Source organism: Astyanax mexicanus, chromosome 3, assembly GCF_023375975.1.
Source record: "Astyanax mexicanus isolate ESR-SI-001 chromosome 3, AstMex3_surface, whole genome shotgun sequence".
In the NCBI taxonomy this organism is placed as follows: Eukaryota; Metazoa; Chordata; class Actinopteri; order Characiformes; family Acestrorhamphidae; genus Astyanax; species Astyanax mexicanus.
Window position 1 is genome coordinate 54,262,231 of NC_064410.1, and position 20,403 is coordinate 54,282,633.

General features: G+C 38.0%; 1 protein-coding gene across 2 annotated transcripts in view; it reads left to right on the plus strand.

Moving 5' to 3' along the window:
- Positions 1 to 19,899, plus strand: part of slc29a4a (solute carrier family 29 member 4a) — a 28,061-nt gene extending 8,162 nt beyond the window's left edge. Inside the window, exons 2-11 of one of the 2 annotated variants that reach the window (XM_007247825.4) lie at positions 730 to 969; positions 3,041 to 3,172; positions 4,982 to 5,095; positions 10,628 to 10,756; positions 10,922 to 10,996; positions 11,103 to 11,368; positions 14,226 to 14,355; positions 15,701 to 15,888; positions 16,630 to 16,870; positions 19,182 to 19,899. In XM_007247825.4, coding sequence (XP_007247887.2) covers positions 807 to 969; positions 3,041 to 3,172; positions 4,982 to 5,095; positions 10,628 to 10,756; positions 10,922 to 10,996; positions 11,103 to 11,368; positions 14,226 to 14,355; positions 15,701 to 15,888; positions 16,630 to 16,870; positions 19,182 to 19,315 — 1,572 coding nt within the window. In that variant the 5' untranslated portion in view covers positions 730 to 806 and the 3' untranslated portion in view covers positions 19,316 to 19,899. The remainder of the gene's footprint in view (positions 1 to 729; positions 970 to 3,040; positions 3,173 to 4,981; positions 5,096 to 10,627; positions 10,757 to 10,921; positions 10,997 to 11,102; positions 11,369 to 14,225; positions 14,356 to 15,700; positions 15,889 to 16,629; positions 16,871 to 19,181) is intronic. The other variant, XM_007247826.4, reaches the window with a different exon arrangement.
- Positions 19,900 to 20,403: the final 504 nt, after the last annotated feature.

Sequence of the window (20,403 nt, forward strand, 5' to 3'; positions counted from 1 at the left end):
TTGCAAAAATATATATTGTTCCAGAAATAAATGTGGTAATTTATATTATTGTCATAAAGACAAATTCTTCATTAAGCCACTAAAATACTTTTACTACTACTATTACTAATGCAACTAATAAAACTAGTAGTATTGATATGCAGTTAACAGAGCAGTATACTTTTAATAATTACACATATTTATGGAATGAAAAATAGACAATATTGAGGTCAACATAAATGTAGGACATGGCCATAAATGTATTGTACAATACGTTGATAACATAAGGCTTATTTAGGCTATTTTAGGATACTTAAGCAGGTCACTGCTCTTTAAAAGTAATGTGTAAATGCATTATTATTCTGGACATTATTTTTGGAACATAATATCCAAAAACACTGTTTTGCATGACAGGCCTAATCTCCAGTGATAATTCTTCATTGGTTTGCATTTGGTGGCAATAAATGCTTTATTGGTTTGGTTTCTCTCATCACCACTGTGAAATATTCTGACTGTGTGAATTTCTCATGAACGGCACATCTCACATTTCACAGATCATGCTGTCTGATTCTGTTTTATGATTAAATCATACAGAAATGTAGAATAACTGCTAAATTAATTAAAAAGACTGTGGATTAATACTTCATATGATGCATGGTTAAGAAATTAAATATTAAGCATTATTAAATGAATTATTCTGTATGAACTATGACATTAATATACGGATTGTATCTCTCTACGTTTACACAGAGCTGACCACACTTGCACTGCCAGCACTACCCAGGCCTAAGTAAGTGAGAGCGCTCAGCCAGCCTGAGGGCCAAACGATGGGCTCTAAAGGAGTGGAGAGGCGCAAGCAGGCCACCCCGGCCCAGACCCCAGAGGGCAACGTGGTGATGAGCTTCAGCTTTGAGAGCTATCAGCTCGAGGAAGAGGACTGCCAAGGCAAAGAAATCCCAGACAAAGGCGTGCTGGCTCTCTCTGAGCCTGGTGAGACTCTCCCTTACATAATTGCTGCACCGCCCGCAGATTCATACACAATCGGGACAAATTGGACAAATTGCGTTAGAGCTTCGGATACAAGCTGCATGTTTCACGCCTGAGGTTATACTGAAGAGAAGGTTATATCACCTGCCGTGTAGTAGCAGCAGCTAATCATGTTAGTTTAGATAGGACACTAATGCTGCCTGGAAGGCCTTGTTAATTCAATCTTTGGGATAAGAAAGCAGAGAATACTCTCTAATCTCAGAGACAGGATTGCCTTGATGTGTTTTGTTTTATCTCTGACTGCTATGCCTTTCATAATGTTTACATGGATCTTTACTTTTACATTTAAACAACTTAAGAACATGTGCTGAGCCTAAAGGCCTGTATCTGGATCCAGACTTCTGTTCCTCAGCCTCAGATATAGCAGTTAGTGAATCATTTATAGCAGTTACTGCATCATTTATAGTACTTACTAAATCTTTTATAGTGGATACTGGATTATTAGCAGGGGATACTGAATCAGTTATAGCAGTTACTGAATCAGTTATGGGTGTTATTAAATCTTTTGTAGCAGTTACTAAATCATTCTTAATCATTATTTAATGCTTTAAATTGTAACTTAAATTACTGAATTATTTATAGTCAATACTAATCATTTGTATTTACTACAAAATCATTTATTGTTTATTGAATCCTTTATAGCAGTTGCTGGATCGTGTTTAGCTGTTACTGAACCATGTAAACCTGTTACTAAATCATTTGTAGCAATTAAAGTATAATTTATAATTATATCATTATAACAGTGATTTAATCATTTTGTGTCATTATTTAATCTTTAATAGTAGCTACTGAATCATTTATAACTGTTACTGAATCATTCATACTGGATCTGCTACTAAATCATTTATAGCTGTTACTGAATGAGGTATAATAATGACTGGGTCTATTGTTCTTACTAAACCAGTTATAGCTTGATACTAAATACAGTAATTTATAGCCATTACTGAATCATTTATAACTGTTACTGAATCAGTCATACTGGATCTGCTACTAAATCATTTATAGCTGTTACTGAATCAGTTATACTGTAGTTGTTACTAAATCATGTATAGCTCTTACTGAATCAGTTATACTGTAGTTGTTACTAAATCATTTATAGCTGTTACTGAATAAGTTATAAGAATGACTGAGGCTATTGTTCTTACTGAACCAGTTATAGCTTGATACTAAATACAGTAATTTATAGCTATTACTGAATCATTTATAACTGTTACTGAATCAGTTATACTGTATCCGTTACTAAATCATTTATAGCTGTTACTGAATACGTTATACTGTATTTGTTACTAAATCATTTATAGCCATTACTGAATGAGTTATAACAATGATTGGGGCTATTGTTTTTACTGAACCAGTTATACCTTGATACTAAATAGCTATTACTGAAGCATTTATAACAACAACCAATTAACTCCTTTATAGGAGTTGCTGAATACTTGGTAACAAAACAAAAAAATAAACTCAGGCTTGGATGGGTTAATGCTGTAACACACACAGTAATATTATATTGCCTGTTTTAATATTATTGCTATTGTAAATAAAGCATTTTACAAAATAAATAAAAAATAAACATAACTGAGCTTTAAAGTACATTCATTTAACCTGACTATTTTTCATTTCAATTGTTTTATTGTCCTGCAATGCAAATTTTAGCAAGTACAAAATGTAAAAAGATAGGATATGCTTTTGACAGGCATAAGCTAGAAACAGCAGTGGGTTGCCGGTCTAACAATTCAGATCCTTCCTGCCCTCTTATGACTCTCACAACAGCATAAGAGAGAGACAGAGATAGAGCAGAATATCAACAATGCTCATACATATGCATGTGAAACTGCATGCCTTTAAAGTGACAAAGCGACAAGGCTCACACTGGGTGGCAGAGTATTAGTATACATCACATTTCAAAAGAACTGATTCATATAATTTGACAGAATAAAGCAGCTTATGCATGTTGATGGATATGTTGATGGATATTCCGCCGGTGCATAAATCAATCTGTGCTGTTTGTGTGCAGTTTTTGAGGAGCCTGTCCCGGACGATCGCTACCATGGAATCTATTTCGCTATGCTGCTGGCTGGAGTCGGCTTCCTGTTGCCTTACAATAGCTTCATCACAGATGTGGACTACTTGCATCATAAATTTGAAGGTGAGGCTTTTCTTTGAAGCAGACTTGAATTGCGCATACATTATATGGACTAAAGTGTTGCGATACCTGCTTATTTATTGTTTGTTCTTAAGTCAAGGTTATTAAAAACTTGTTTTGCTGCTTTTGTTGCATTACTTTTCTCTACGTTTCTCTACCTGGAAAGAAGGATTTTTACTAGATTTGGAGCATTGCTGTGAGGATTTGGCATTCAGCTATAAGTGCAAGTTAGATAGACTTAGTGAGATCAGAGATCAGCTTTAACTCCAACTCCCCAACTCATCCCAAAAGTATTAGACAGAGCTCCATCATTATAAAGAACATAGTTCCACTGCTCTACATCTCAGTTATGGGGGCTTTATACAAATCTAGCCTATGCCTAGCATTAGATTGAACATAATCCCAATAGGTTTTAGGAGTATAACTGTCATGGCTCGACAGGACTCATGCATTTTAAGAACTTTATTAAATAAAAGTTGAGGCACAGAGAGTAGACATAACGAGCAGGGTCAACACTGTTAAACATCACCAAGAGGAAGTAAACATACCATAAACGAGAATGGGTCTATTTGTCAAACACAGCCAGGCTATATCTATCTAATATCTAAAATCAGGCTTGATAATACAAATACAAGGTCGTAACATGAAAGTAAACACAGGCAGGGAGTAATGCTTTGTAAAGTGCTGAACCATTAATACTCAGAGAGGTGCAGGTGTATATATAGGGGGTGAACAGGTGTAATCAATATTCCATTGACAAGCTTTCTTGTAGTGCCTTGCAGTGTCATCATGTGAGGAAGTGATGTCAGTGTGTCATGCATTCTGGGTATCGTAGTCTGAAAGCTGGAGATCACAGGTTAAGCTGAGTTTGGAAGAGACAGGAGTGCCTTTAGCACCAGGTGTGATGATAACAGTACATAAAATTGTGTGTTTAGTTCACACAGTACAACAGTATAAACCCTACAGTTAGATACAATTTCAATATGTTGGGTAGAAAAAAAGAAGCAAGAATTTGGGTTTTCTTTGGTCAAGTTATTTTAAACAGACAGTTGTGCAACTTACAAAATGTACATTTATTTACAGTTTTAACATATTTTTATCTAGTCTGAAAAGCACACAAATACAAGCACCACAAAATAAAGGTTAATATTAATGTATTGGTAGTAGGTAGGGGTACCTGGCATTTTACATAGACTAATCTTTAGTAACTTCATTATAACAATGCAATTTATGTTATTTTAAAATCTCCAGTAGGCTTACGAAAGATAACAGTTTGCTCCAAACTGAAATACATCCCTTGTGTTCTGAAAATAGGGAAATTTATAACGTGTGAGTTATTAGTATGGGGTTTGCGTGGGTTGCAGATTTTTTTGGATTAGCTCTGGCCAGTAGCATGTCTATATGTTGCCATAAAATACACTTAAACACACACCACAGCCAGACTCTACTACTAGCTATTTAGTTGGACAGTCTATTCCAAATTAGGTGTGTATATACTGTATATGTATCTATATATTCTATTCCAATTTTTTAGCAGATAATCAGGCTCCATGTGAACATGGCTACTGTCACCTATGGGTACAATGTAAAGTAGCTGAATTCATACATTAGAAGGGGTGTTTGAAAAGTTTTGGTCATATAGTGTAAATGTCAACCTGAGTCCAAGCATGATGTGCCAGGCTTTCTTTAAATCTCATTAGATTGCTTTGTCAGTCTGCCTCTATTGTTCCTGGTAAAAACAGAGCTCTGATAAGAAAGATGATGGGAGATGGGATTTGAGGTCATGTCTTTGTGGCTTTTGTGTCTTGTCAGGAACGTCCATTGTGTTCGACATGAGCCTGACATACATTCTGGTGGCTCTGGTTGCGGTAGTGCTGAACAATGTGCTGGTGGAGATGCTCAGCCTGCACACCAGGATCACCGTGGGTGAGTCTGTTTACTCGGACACACACACACACAGACACACACACACACACATACACACACACACACAAAGGGATTGGAAGAGGAGGCAGTTGATTGACCTGAGAGAGTGCATGGCTAGCCCTCAGGCTGGAGGGAGGAGGGGCTTTCAGCTCGCTCAGCTCAGCCGCATCCGTCATCAGTACTGCAGGCCAGACATCCACACAGTGCTTCTGAAGCAGTGCTGGAAAGATTGCAAGTAGAAACAGAGATACAATCCATTTAAACAGACATAAAACAGAGTTGCATCCACCTATGGAGCTGAGTTCTGTTATCGCAAGAAGAGGCACCAGATTTTCAGCAGATTCCTCAAATATTCTATATATTTTGATGTCAGGTTGTAGCAGGGAGAGGATGTGGAGAGCGGACGCAAATGCGAGTTTATAAATGTATTCAACAGAAATATACCAAAATAAACACATAACAAGGCAAATAAACAGACATGTTATTTATGAGAACTACAGCATACACAATGACTGAAAACCAAAACAAACCTCAAACTTAACAGACGTAAAACAGACAAGAATCAAAAAAAGGAAACAGAAAACACAGGACTATAAAAACACACACAAGGCGGGAAAGGCAACAGGAACAGGAACACTTGAGCAAAGGTAACGAGGGGGCGGAGCTACAACTGAACACATATGAAATTAAGGCGGAGACACAGGAGGAACACTCAGGACCACGTGGGGAATGACACAGGCACAGAGGAGGAAAGATAAACAAACACAGAGCAATAAGAGTAAAGAAGGAAAACGACAGGGAACAGATCAAGGATATGATATTTAGGAATTAGTTCCTTTTACACATGCACAGAAACCTTGCATCTCTCCAGACATTTCCAGTATACAGTTGTGGTCAAAAGTTTACATACACTTGTAAAAAAACATAATGTTATGGCTGTCTTGAGTTTTCAATAAGTTCTACAACTCTTATTTTTCTGTGATAGAGTGATCGGAACACATACATGTTTGTCACAAAAAACAGTCATAAAATTTGGTTCTTTCAAAAATTTATTATGGGTCTGCTGAAAATGTCACCAAATCTGCTGGGTCAAAAATATACATACAGCAACAAAATTTGTCAATTTTGGTGATGTAGCGAGTTGTGTCAATCAAATTAGCTTCATGTCATGGCCTCTTCACTTCTTGTAAGTGATTCTGATTGACTACAGCTGTTGACTTCTCATGAGCCCATTTAAATAGGGCTCATTTGACCCAGTGATTAGACTCAGCTACAAAAGCTACAATGGGAAAGTCAAAGGAACTCAGTGTGGATCTGAAAAAGCGAATTATTGACTTGAACAAGTCAGGGAAGTCACTTGGAGCCATTTCAAAGCAGCTACAGGTCCCAAGAGCAACTGTGCAGACAATTATACGCAAGTATAAAGTGCATGGAACAGTTGTGTCACTGCCACGATCAGGAAGAAAACGCAAGCTATCACATGCTGCCGAGAGGAGATTGGTCAGGATGGTCAAGAGTCAACCAAGAATCACCAAGAAGCAGGTCTGCAAGGATTTGGAAGCTGATGGAACACAGGTGTCAGTCTCCACAGTCAAGCGTGTTTTACATCGCCATGGACTGAGAGGCTGCCGTGCAAGAAAGAAGCCCTTGCTCCAGAAAAGGCACCTTAAGACTCGGCTGAAGTTTGCTGCTGATCACATGGACAAAGATAAAACCTTCTGGAGGAAAGTTCTCTGGTCAGACGAAACAAAAATTGAGCTGTTTGGCCACAACACCCAGCAATATGTTTGGAGGAGAAAAGGTGAGGCCTTTAATCCCAGGAACACCATGCCTACTGTCAAGCATGGTGGTGGTAGTATTATGCTCTGGGGATGTTTTGCTGCCAGTGGAACTGGTTCTTTGCAGAAAGTAAATGGGATAATGAAGAAGGAGGATTACCTCCAAATTCTGCAGGAAAACTTAAAACCATCAGCCCGAAGGTTGGGTCTTGGGCGCAGTTGGGTGTTCCAACAAGACAATGACCCAAAACACACATCAAAAGTGGTAAAGGAATGGCTAAACCAGGCTAGAATTAAGGTTTTAGAATGGCCTTCCCAAAGTCCTGACTTAAATCCCATTGAGAACATGTGGACAGTGCTAAAGAAACGGGTTCATGCAAGAAAACCATCACATTTAGCTGAACTGCACCAATTCTGTCAAGAAGAGTGGTCAAACATTCGACCTGAAGCTTGCCAGGAGCTTGTGGATGGCTACCAAAAGCGCCTAGTTGCCGTGAAAATGGCCAAGGGACATGTAACCAAATACTAATGTTGCTGTATGTATATTTTTGACCCAGCAGATTTGGTGACATTTTCAGCAGACCCATAATAAATTTATGAAAGAACCAAATTTTATGACTGTTTTTTGTGACAAACATGTATGTGTTCCGATCACTCTATCACAGAAAAATAAGAGTTGTAGAACTTATTGAAAACTCAAGACAGCCATAACATTATGTTTTTTTACAAGTGTATGTAAACTTTTGACCACAACTGTATGTAAGAGCCGTATATGTAAATGCAAACAGTCATATCAGTTTTACTTAAAGTCCGGGTAGTGTAATGACATTATCTGGACTTTATATGTGAAAACAGAGTCATTTAAGACTCTTTCAGACATTACCCAGAGGAGCTGTATGTGGGAATGCTAATGTTTGTATCAGACATTGCCTGGACTTTACTCTGCCAGCCCCCCCAGTACAAAGTCTGGGTAATGTCCAAGTCCAGCCTATATGTGAATAGAGCTGATAATTTTCTAGAGAATTCATTAAAGGTTCTGCCTTGACTCCACATCTTCCACATTTTGTTGTAGGGGTAATGATTCTGACCTAGAAAATTGGTAATTATATGTTGCATTGATGAAAAGGCAGCTCTGGATAATGTCAGGACTTTTTATAAGTGAAATTGACATCGTAGAGCTTGAAATGAGATGGTTAATTGTAGAGAAACTTAACTAATTGACTAATGAAGCTTAAAACAGGTAATGGAAGCTAATACCATATTGCTATATACTTGTAGAGATATGTACTTTCTGACATAGTCACAGCACTATTATGAAAAAATATATAAAAGTACAGACCTACATTAGTTCATTTATAAACCACTATTCACACTATTCTCTGTGTATTTACTGAGAACGTGTATTTACACACACACACACACACACACACACACACACACACACACACACACACACACACATTAAATGCAGTTTCCGTATCAGCAGTGTTATTAAAACCATTTGTGTGAAGGACAAACATATAAGCACACCCAGTGCTGGCAGGAGTAAAAAGAGAGGGAGGACAAAGAGCAGCAAGCCTCCAAAAATAATCAGGCTGTGTTTTAATGACTTCTTTTGCATTCCCTGAAGCTGAAAACATAACTGCATCAAAAACCGTTCCCTCCAGAGACACAGGGCACATCTCCGATTCAGTCTGAGGCCAAAACACACGCCTCTGCAGCGCTGGATCACTTGCTGTGTGCGCCCCATTGATTTACACCTACTTGTTTGTTTTGATTGAGAACATTTTCAACGAGTTTAATTCAAAGCGTATTTTTCTGAGACAACAGGTTTTGATGTAGTTTGTGAACTATATTGAATACTAGCTTTTTTTTACGTAACTGCCAGACTCTCTGGGATTTATTTTTCTCTTCATCTTTCATCTATATCTGTGTCTGTCTCTTTCTCTCTCTTAAGGAAGATTCACTGGTGCACTGCAGTGTAATTCAGGTCAACTTTATTTTTGTGGGCAACTGATTACACAGTGTTTACCACAACTGAGTTTAGCCCAACATCTCAAAGACCGTAGATAAAAAAACATAGATGCCGTGGTTCTATTTCCCTTATGTTCTTCTGAAGTGAAGCAAGAATTGTCTGCCATGTTGACAAATTTGCAACCAGGCTCTGCGCAGTAGAGACCATGGATAAGTCAAGTCATTGGTAGACACGCCCACTTTTTTCCGACCAAGTATGTCTCAGACCTCCTTCACTGAGCTTACAGCGCAGGAGAAAAGTGTATATTTACCATTTTATGCTCAGTCAGCATGGCCATCGGCAGGCTCTACAGTGCATTGTTTTTCATATAATCACTGACTTTGCATTTTCAAAGCTGAATAGACAAAAGTAAAGAAGCACAAGTGCAGACATACAAGTGCCAAGTTTAAGTCATCTTGACCGCTGGGAGACTCTAAAAAAGGACAAAGACCAACTTTTTGCTTTTCAATAAACACACAGAAGTGAGAAAACCTCATAAAAATGTACAGATATATAATGACAGTTTAATGTTGATTGCCATGCTTCAGCCAGATTGGCCATTAGAAGGCTCTGTGGTATACAGTGTACTTATTGCATGTCTTCACAGGCCTGGCACCAGGAAGCTCATTACCTAATTTGTATACAATCAGAGGCTTCATGTTTTCAAATCTAAATGGACAGAAATTGAGAAACTTAGGTCATAGCAGCACAAACATCTTTTCACATTTTTTCACAAGTTTTAGGCAGATTAGCCATCAGGAGCCTCTGTGGTGCACAAATACCTACTTATTAAATATTGTTACAGAATAGACTGAATGAACAGAAGTCAGTTATCTTAGGTCATACACTCCAAAAAAAAAAAATAGTCTTCGCAAGTTAAATCCTCTTAAATCTAGTTTAAAATCTGACATTTCTCATTCTACATTGTTGTCAGAGTTTTATTAGAATACCTGACGTATTTCTAACCAGTTCCTCATTGTCTTAAGTAATCTAACCTACTGAAAGTACCTTATTCTATTGGCCGATATTTTTTGCATGTTTTAAGCTTGATCACTGCATTTTAATGTTCTTTTTTCTAAATTAAGTTCATTAAGACACTTTTAATTGACTAATTAGCTTAAAAAATTATTCTTAGAATGTTACTTTCTAACAATCTCAAAAAGAGAAAAATCAATATATAAGAAGCATTTAGGAGGATTTCACTATTCCAGTGTATAAACAGACATTAACAAACATAAATCGATTGATAGAATAAAGTTTTCTACCAATATTGACCCTCTACATTGCTAAAATATGTCATTTAGAAAATGTACGTCATATATAAACACAAACAGAAACTATAAGAATACATGTCATAACTGTATAGTGTGTCTGACAAGTTTTCAAATCTAAATGCAATGACACAGATTGCAATACAGGGGAAGCTACAGAATTATAACACATGCTGGTCTCTTTAGACCTCATTGGGTCTAATGTGCTTGGACCCTTAATTGCTGCTTGCAGCTTTATTAAATTATTTTTTCAATTATATCAGGTTTGATTTTTCACAGGGGAGAATAGAGTGCATGTCTTTTGTTGAATGTACCACATACCACTCTCACTCTGACTCTCTCTCTCTCTCTCTTGCTCCATCATTTTCTCTCTCTTTCTCTCACACTCCATCATTCTCTCTCTCTCTCTCTCTCTCTCCTCTACTGTGAGGGAATCCTGCCTGATTGAAGTAAATGTCACTTCTTGCAGGTTATCTCTTTGCTCTTGGCCCGCTGCTTTTTGTCAGCATCTTTGATGTGTGGCTGGAGAAATTCACCACAAACCAGGCGTACGCCCTCAACCTGATATCCGTGGGTGTTGTGGCATTTGGATGCACAGGTATTGATTCATGCTCTTCTTAAGCTTTAGATGGGGTGCAGCATGTGTCAACAGCCTTCCTCCATACCTGCAGCTTTAGCGTGAGGTGTATGTTTGATGTTCATGCAGTGCCATTATCCCTCCGGTGTGATGATTTACCTGATATTTCTTTGGTACTGTCTACAGTGCAGCAGTCCAGTTTTTATGGGTACATGGGGATGCTCCCGAAGCGGTACACGCAAGGAGTGATGACTGGAGAAAGTACAAGGATCCAGCTAAGACCATTTAAAGTCTACTGTATATCATATAGTATAAACGTTAAAGCCTTAAGTGTGTGTGTGTTGACAATGCTTATCTCCTCTGTAAGGCACGGCGGGCGTCATCATTTCTCTCAGCCGAATCTTCACCAAGCTGCTGATCAAAGATGAGAAGAAGAACACCATCATCTTCTTCCTCATCTCTATTGGAATGGAGATGATGTGCTTCATTCTGCACCTGCTGGTGCGCCGGACGCGATTTGTGCGCTATTACACCAGCCTGGCCCGTCAGGGGCTGTCCTACCCCAAAGACCACCCTCACCATGGCAACCAGTACCAGGTCCACCATGATGTCATTACAGAGGAAGTAAGATTTGTAAGTTTTTCTTTCTATTTTTAAATCTAAGATCATATACCGTATTTTTCGCACTATAAGGTGCACCTAAAGTCCTTTAATCTGCAGTCCAACGTGTAATTTGGTGCACCTTGTGTATAAGTTCTACCAGTCAGGTATTAAGGAGCAGTAAAGCCACTCCACTAAAGTACAGCGTTATAAAGAAATTTCAGTGAAGTTTTGTTTATTTAGGCGCCTCCAGCAGCGAGACCTGCTGAATTAGAAGGGAAACATGTTGACACCTGTGTTCCTTACTAGTGGCACATAAAATGCACCTTGTAATTCAGTGCGCCTTATGTATGAAAATAGACCAGAAGACAGACGTTCATTGAAAGCCTTACCTTGTTTAGAGACAGTTACTCCAACAAAAGCAGAATAATGAATGAATGAGCAGGAGTTCCAATACTTTTGTCTAAATAGTGTTGGTAAATAGACTAGAAAATACAGTAAATAGAACTTTTCTTAAGCGTTTTTAGCTAGACACTTTTTTAAAACTTTTAAATAAACAGTCACAAATCTCAGTATAAATTGATATATTTAACAGTTTCACACATAAAGCAACCCTTTGTTTAACCTTTTCTTCAGCTGTTTACTCATGGTTCAGAAATTACTTTGGGGTTGGGAATCAATAACAGGCCACTGTGTGATAGTATTATGTGGATACAATGTCTCAGATTATCTTCAGACAGACCCTGATGGGAACACACCTTCGGACTTGTGTCTTGTCCTTGAAAATGATCTGTCAGTGTTGGTGCAGCATCATTGGCCTGATCCAGCTGAATGTGCTCTGTAGCTCAGAGAGAAGCTGAAGGAGCCTCCTGATTTACTGCTGAAGGCTGTTGGTTTAATTTACGCTGGCACTTCTGCATTACGGTGTTTTTCCTCCGGGTGATGGATGGAATACTAAGCGCTGTTACCTCATTCCAAATACTTTCACCCTTTTTTTTGTGTTTACTGGAACGATTTGAATTGGTTAATATAACAGGCTCAGTGAGGAGAGGCTGGAGATCTAAATCAGCTCTGGGATAAATAGGGTGTCTAGTGAAATCTGCTCAGTCTGAGCAAATAAAAGATGCCATCCTTTCTGGAGGCAGTCAGCTTGGACAGACGCCAAGACTCTCATCATCTGCAGCGTGACTGGCTAAGAAGATGAGCAGCTGTAATAAGTGTATCAGAGATTATGGCTTCTCTACGTAGTCTTATTTTTGGTTCTCCAGTGGATCTTTTTCCTTTGTGAATACTCTGTCTCTCGCCACTCCTCCAGACTCTTGAATTATTATGCGGGGTGCTCCCGGTCTGCGCTGCTCTGGGACCTAAGGGCTCTTTTTTTAATCTCAACAAATTAAGGAGAGTGGTTTTACTGGCTCAGTCAGGCACTTAATCAAGTAATGGCCCCCTTTACGTAGCCCCCGCAGAACCGGCAGCACATCAGAGGAAGATTCATAAGGGCTGGATCCAGTACCGGCTCTAACAAGGTTACGCAGACCTGATTGGTGCTGCCACTGGTTTCCACATATTTTTCCATTCTCACTTCATACATTCTAATCATACCGTCTCTAACAAGCGCAGAATTAGTGTCTCCCTGAAGATAACCGCCCCGCCTCCACGTTTCTGCCTAGCTGTCTGATTTTTCCCTATCTCCATAAAGATTACGTAAGCATGTGTGTAAGTGATCTTTATTTGTATAGTACATTTCTAGAACAAAAATATAGATAAGTAAACATAACAAACACTTTACGGACAAAAAGGACCAAGGTATCAAATAATATATGTCAAATAATCATCAACAGGTCATCATCAGAATGCTGTGTCTTTTGGTATTGCATAACTCTCACAAAATTCAGTCAAGAGTCAAGTCAGGAGGCTTTTATTGTCGTTATATCTGAGTGCAGGTACACAGTGTAACCACATTACATTCCTCTGGAACCATGGTGAAACATCGAACAACAATACGATAAAACTATAACACTACAATAAATATATTAAATATAGGAGGCAAGATAATATAACAGACAGGACAGTGCAGTACCAGTACTGTACAAATAAAATGTGCATGGTTAGGATAGGGTGCAGGGATATGTAACATACTGTAATATATAGAACTACATGATCACAGCTGTAACTGAGGTAGAGAGTTTATAGTTTTTATGGAGTAAAGCAGCAAATATTGCTAATAGGGATATAGACATTTCGATCTGTATGTGTGTGTGTGTTTGTGTGTGATGGGTGTTTTTTTAGTGCAGTCTTTGTGTGTGTGTGGAGAGATTGAAAATTGAGGGTTATTAAAGAGAGTTTTATTTTTTTTACTATTTGTAATATTTATAAGATTTCAGACTACACAGAAATATTCGCCATATTTCCCAGCTTAATCATTTTATTTTCAGTTTCCATGCATCTATCCTGTTATGTACAGGTTGGGATATCACTGATGTAAAAAGTTACTTTCTTAAAGGGGCGGTGTTATCCCAGAACTACACAGTGGAGAATATTTGGACACATTTAAAACGCTTAACATTTTTATCAAAACTAAATAAGAAAATGTCTTGTTTAAAAAAGAACTATGTATCCAAACAAAGCATGTCAGACCCCCACATTAAAGAAAACTGCATAAAATGTACAAAAAAAATGTATTGTTCTTTAATATGTGTAATAATGTGTTCATTCAGAGTAAATGTTGAAAAATGTATTTGTACGCAGTGTTAGTACACAGTTCCAGGTTTGAGAGTGGACACTTAATGAAAGTCAGTAGTGTATGCTGGGGTCTTGTTTTTACAGGCTGATAAGTCAACACTAGAACTGTAAAATCTGTTCTGGTCTGATGTCATCTCTTTTATTTAAGGGAAATGGTGCAGTGGTTGCCTCTTCCACTGAAGACGTCAGCACAGAGACCGACTACACCGGAACCAACACGTATGTGAGATTCGATGTGCCGAAGCTAAAGATTAAAAAGAGCTGGCCGGGCATCAAGGGTAAGATCACACAGGCAATCAGCACACTGATTCAGTAGCTAAATATCTGTAACCTACACGCGCCTCTGCAAGAATGTCTGTGAAATGTGTGATATTAAAAAAGCAAAAATGAAGACTTTTCAACTTCAGAATATTCTGTAGATTAGAAACCCATTTCAGAATACACAAACAGAGAGGTACTACTCTACAGAAATGTTCATACTGGACTGGAGTCGGAACATTTACTCCATTGTTGTACTATATGTTATCATATTTTCTTTTGGTACAAGAGGCTGTATGATAGTACAAACCCCAGTATCTCACACTTAAATATCACTTAGGTTACTGGGTATCATGTTAAAATAAGGATACTTTGTACAGGGTTTATAAATAGTTTATTAATGGTAATTAATTAGGTTGTAAATACTTTAAAAACACCTAAATAAAAGGGCAACAATGGTCTGTCATTTGCCAAATAGTGATTCCGCAAAATATATACTGTTAAACCTCTTTATACTAATAATTCAGATCTTTCAGGATGCTTTTCTTATTTTTTTTTATCAGTCAGTATTAATATATTTGTTTATAATGTTATTCATTAGTCAAATGTTTGGACATCCTAAATTCAGTGTTTTTTCTTTTTTTTTTAAATGCAGTTTAGATAATTACTACAGTCATCCAAACTATGGACCCAGAATATTTTTTATACTTTAAGGAGCACCTCTTGTTTAGATGACATATTTGCACACCTTGGCTGGATTTTCTTCAAATTTATGAGTTAGAGTCACCTGGAATGGATTTCCGTTAACAGCTGTGATGAACTCATCAAGAGTTAATTACTTGAATTTCTTGCCTCGTAATGTGTTTGAGAGCATCAGTTGTAGAGTTGGTATTATAGTGAATAGCCCTATTTAAGTAATATTCTTAAATCCATATTATGGCAAGAACTAACTACTCAACTAAGTAAAGAAAAAAATACTTTAAGAAATAAGGGTCAGTAAATCCGAAAAATTTAAAGAACTTTGAAAGTATCCTCAAGTGCAGTCACAAAGCCCATCAAAAACATTATGATGAAACTGGCTCTCATCAGGATCGCCACAGGGAAGGTAGAGCAAGAGTTATCGTAGAGTTCATCAGATTAACCTGCCTCAAAAAGCACAAGTTAACAGCTCCCCAGATAAGAGCACCTTTATGCTTCACAGAGTATGTTTTGGTTTGTTTAACACTTTTTTAAATTACTACATGATTCCTAATGTGTTCCTTCATAGTCTGGTTGACTTTACTATTCATTTACATTGTAAGAAAAAAGAAACAATAAGAAGAAAATATAAAAAATAAGTCTAACTAGTGACTGTTTTTCTTTCAGATATGATCCTGCATCGTTATGTGGTGTCCCGCGTGATTTGGACCTACATGCTGTCCATCGCTGTCACCTACTTCATCACGCTGTGCCTGTTTCCAGGCCTGGAGTCGGAGATACGCAACGCCACACTGGGAGAGTGGCTACCCATCCTCATCATGGCCATCTTTAATATGTCAGACTTTGTGGGCAAAGTGAGTTTCTGAGGGGTACAGTAATTCTTGATCTTCCTTTTTCAGGTTGGTCCTAATGAGAGCCAGTTTCATCATTAAGTTTTTGATGGTCTTTGCAACTGCACTTGAGGATACTTTCAAAGTTCTTGACATTTTTTAGATTGACTGACCTTATTCCTTAAAGTACTTATTTTCTTTGCTTAGTTGAGTAGTTCTTGCCATAATATGGATTAGAACCTTAATTTCTTAAAGTATTGTTTTTCTTTACTTATTTCTTTAAATAATATGGGCTATTCACTGTATACCAACTCTATCTCTTCACAACTTTACAACTGATGCTCTCAAACCATTGTTCCACACTCATCTGTATGTATTTATTTTAAAAACACCTAAATAAAAGGGCAACAATAGTCTGTCATTTGCTAAATAGTGATTCTGCAAAATATATACTGTTAAACCTCTTTATACTATTAATTAAGATCTTTCAGAATGCTTCTCTTTATTTTTTTCATCAGTCAGTATTAATATATTTGTTAATCACGTTATTCATTAGTCAAATGTTTGGACATCTTAATTTCAGGGTTGTTTTAATGCAGTATAGATAAATTATAGATAAATTATAGACAAATTAAAGTCATTCAAACTATGAACCCAGAATATTTTTTTAATATTTTAAGTAGCTCCTCTTGTTTAGATGACAGCTTTGCACATCTTGGCTTGATTTTCTTTTGACTTTCTTTTCACACCTGTATTCATCTGCAGATCTTGGCTGCTTTGCCGTACGAGTGGAACGGCATGCGTCTGCTCTTTTTCTCCTGTGTGAGGGTGGTCTTCATTCCACTTTTTATCATGTGCGTGTTCCCGGTGCCAAAACCCACCCTCAGTCACCCGGCGTGGCCCTGCATCTTCTCCCTCCTCATGGGCGTCACCAACGGCTACTTCGGCAGTGTGCCCATGATCCAGGCGGCTGGAAAGTTGCCGCCAGAGCAGAGGGAGCTAGCAGGTAAATCTGCTGACTGTAAAAGGTTCAGATATGCTAATGCTGCTGGTAATGATTGTAGGGGCCAGTTAGCATTATTCAAATAAGGACATATAATCAGCAGGTGCCCACTAGCTCTCATGCATAGTTAGCTATATTAGCATTTTGGGTGAAGTGGGTGAGTTAAAACATGGCGAACATCACATTGGTTGACTATAAAGTGTGTTTAGTATTTTTGTCTCAAACAAAGTTGGTAATGTGATTTTTTACACTGTGTGATGAATTGTTAACTTTAAACAGATGCTACGTGCTTCAGTTAATTGTGAGCTACATTAGCCATGTAAAAGGAGCCAGTGTGGGATGCTAAACTGAACTAGCTTGCTAATTAATGATTAACTCAACATGATTAGCTCAAGAGCTTCTTTTGGTGGGTTTTGCCTGCAGTTCATCATCTGAAAGCCAGGGGACGCTATTTCTCAGGGGATGGATCCACAGAAAAACAAAATCTTAATAAACAAATTCATATGATCAAAAAATATAAAGTATAATATACACAAAATCTTATAAAATGTTAGTCAAACACACATATTAATAAATGACAATTTACAAGTAAATTGACAAGTGTTTGATTTTCAGAGTGTAATTAAGTTTCTTTAAGTCTATAGTAACACACTTTAACACTAAAGCATAACCGTGTGCAAAACTAATGGAAAAATAAATAGGTTTTCAGATCGGTTCAGAAAAAAATATGCATGTGTGATCATTACTTTTGCACATGACACATTATTATAATTATTATTCATTTGTTTTATTTTAAGAAGGTGATCAAAAATAATACATTAGAGTTTTCTTAATAATTTGTGGTATTAGTATAGACTTTACCTGATTTATGCCACTGTAGGAGCCGAGAACATTCCTCTCTCTGTCTGATTTCTGCTGTTTCAGGGTAGTCAACAAAGACATTCATTAAACTCATTTGTTAAGTGTCAGTTTATTAGGCTTTGTGGAAAGCTCTCACAGGATTGACTCATTCTTTCCCACATCCTTTGTTAATTGGTTTGTTATTTGCTAAGATTTATTGTAAATTCATCAGATTAATAGGAAACTTACACCTGGCCAAAACTCAAGCTAATTTACTTAGATTGCTTGTTAAATACAGTGGCATGCAAATGTTTGGGCACCCCTGGTCAAAATCTCTGTTTCTATGAATAGGTAAGTGAGTAAAAGACCTGCTGAGCAATTTATTAAACTCTGGAGTACTGGTACACTGTTTTACTGTGCATACTGCGCAAAATCTATTCAAAATATTTTAAGTGGAGTGATGAATTTTAAATATTATTTTTGGATGGAGCATTTATTTAGGAATATTTAGAGACAGGTGAGTACAGAATTTCATAAAAATTGATTTTTGTAGTTCAAAAGTCAAAAGTACTTTCAAGCTGTGCAAATTACTTACCAATGGAGAGTTGACCATGCAGTGGGATCAAGTATCATGCCTTTTCCATGTTTGTTTTAGGTGTACTTACACTAAGCTTACACGATTCTGCCCCCTCCACACTACATTTAAACAATACACGCCTTAGCACGTAGGTGTTGTGCTTAATTTAGCACCCCTGCCATGAAAAGCACCCTCTCTCGGGAGCAAGTAGGCACCCTCTCCGAGATAAAAGTGGACTACTCTACTTTAACTTACTTAGAAATATGTGCCAAAAGTCACAGTTATTTCAACCACGGTTACATACATAGTGACAGAGGGGGTGCTTTTACTGGTGGGGGTGCTGACTTTGGCACAACACTGCCATGTTTGTTTACAGGAATGTTGCATCATTGACATCATCTTGTTCTGTGCTCGGTAGCGCTCACACTGCATGTGTACCGTACTCGAGTACAAGTAATAAAACCAGTTCGGAGCTATAACACTAGTCAAATGAGCCGTGCTTTGGGAGGTAACCATGCACAGCATGGGTTGTGTAGGGAGAGTACACCCTTATTGATTCTCAAAACTTTATTTCTTTAGAAGACTGCCACTGTATAATAGACATGTATTAACATTTTTTTAAAAATCAGTGAAGCAAATGTTGGACTAATTATGTCTTGGCTGATTGACTATATTTTGATGAAGTATCGATTTACTGGATCACAAACACTAATATTGTCCAAAGTGACTCTAGGGGACGATTTGTATAACACAAATAAGAAAATGACATTGTCATATTCCCACTAGCTTTCATGCAGCACTTCCGAGTAAATGATGTTTTGCAGTGGGTGCATATTTGTGTATCCATTGTTTATTTGTTCTCATTTTTCTCATCTGAATCTCTGCTCTTTTCTACAGGAAACACTATGACTGTGTCCTACATGGCTGGACTGATGCTGGGCTCTGTGGTGGCCTATGCAGCGTACCGCTTCACTGCTCCAGGCTCAGGCCTGCACTCAGAGACTGGCTTAAACTTCACCCAGGGTTATTAATGCCTCCACACACTGAATTCATGCCTCACATCAATCTCATCAGGTGGCACTGTTTCTCATGTAGCAACTCAGCAGTCCCGACAAATCAAAGCTCCACAGCAGCAGCAGCCATATTTTGTGCCGGGTGCAAGGCTGTGCTTTTTTGAGTGGGGGAGAGAAGAGGGTCTCGCTGACACTGTAAAGAGCTGTATGTAGTCTGTGCTTCATTGTGTTGCTTATTCATGTTTTATGAAAGTGTTCTGATAAGCTTTAGAAGGGAGCTGTGTGCAGTCCGGTGATAAAGCTGGTTACACTGGGCTGTTCCTCTCTGACTTCCTTTGACTACCAGTCCTGTGGTGGTTTATGGCAGGAAACCATGAGCTTTTATGCTGATATGCTGTAGTGACAGATTTTACTGGAAAACTCAGTTTGCGTTTACTTTTACCGGAAATCCTGTCCCATTAGTGATGCTTGATACGGGTCAAAGCTCCCAGTCCCTGAGATGAGAAAACTGTGTCTTTATTTAATCGTGCATTATGAATGTTGAAACCTTTGCTAAAGCAAAACTGAATGTGGATCTTAATGAATAAACACTTTTTTGTATATTTTCTTTTGTTTTCCATGTTTCTCTATATTATTTAAGCCTTTCGGTGTTGTGAAAAATACACTATATAACTAGATTACAGCGTGCAAACAGACATTTATGGCATTTAGCTGATGCTCTTATCCAGAGCAACCCAGAGGGTTGTTACTATTACAGAGGTGGACCAATGTAGTGTAAGGATTCTTGCCCAAGAATAGTTAGTGGTGTGTCACTGTATTGTCACCCAGACCGGAAATTGAACCCCAGTGTTCCACGTGAGGTAGTAGCTCACAAGCAGGCAGTGGTGTTATCCACTGAGCCATACCAAGAACCAAGTACCTTCCCCAGGACCGACCAACAAAGATAACTTCAAGAGCATTTCCCACATTGGTTAATGTTAATGACCATAGGTCCCTATAGAGATGTACAGCCAATGGAATAGGACTCTCTGCCAGGTGTGGGCTGAAGGGGTATAAAGCCCCCAGCATTGGGCTGTGGACCAGTGGAACAGTGTTCTCTGGAATGA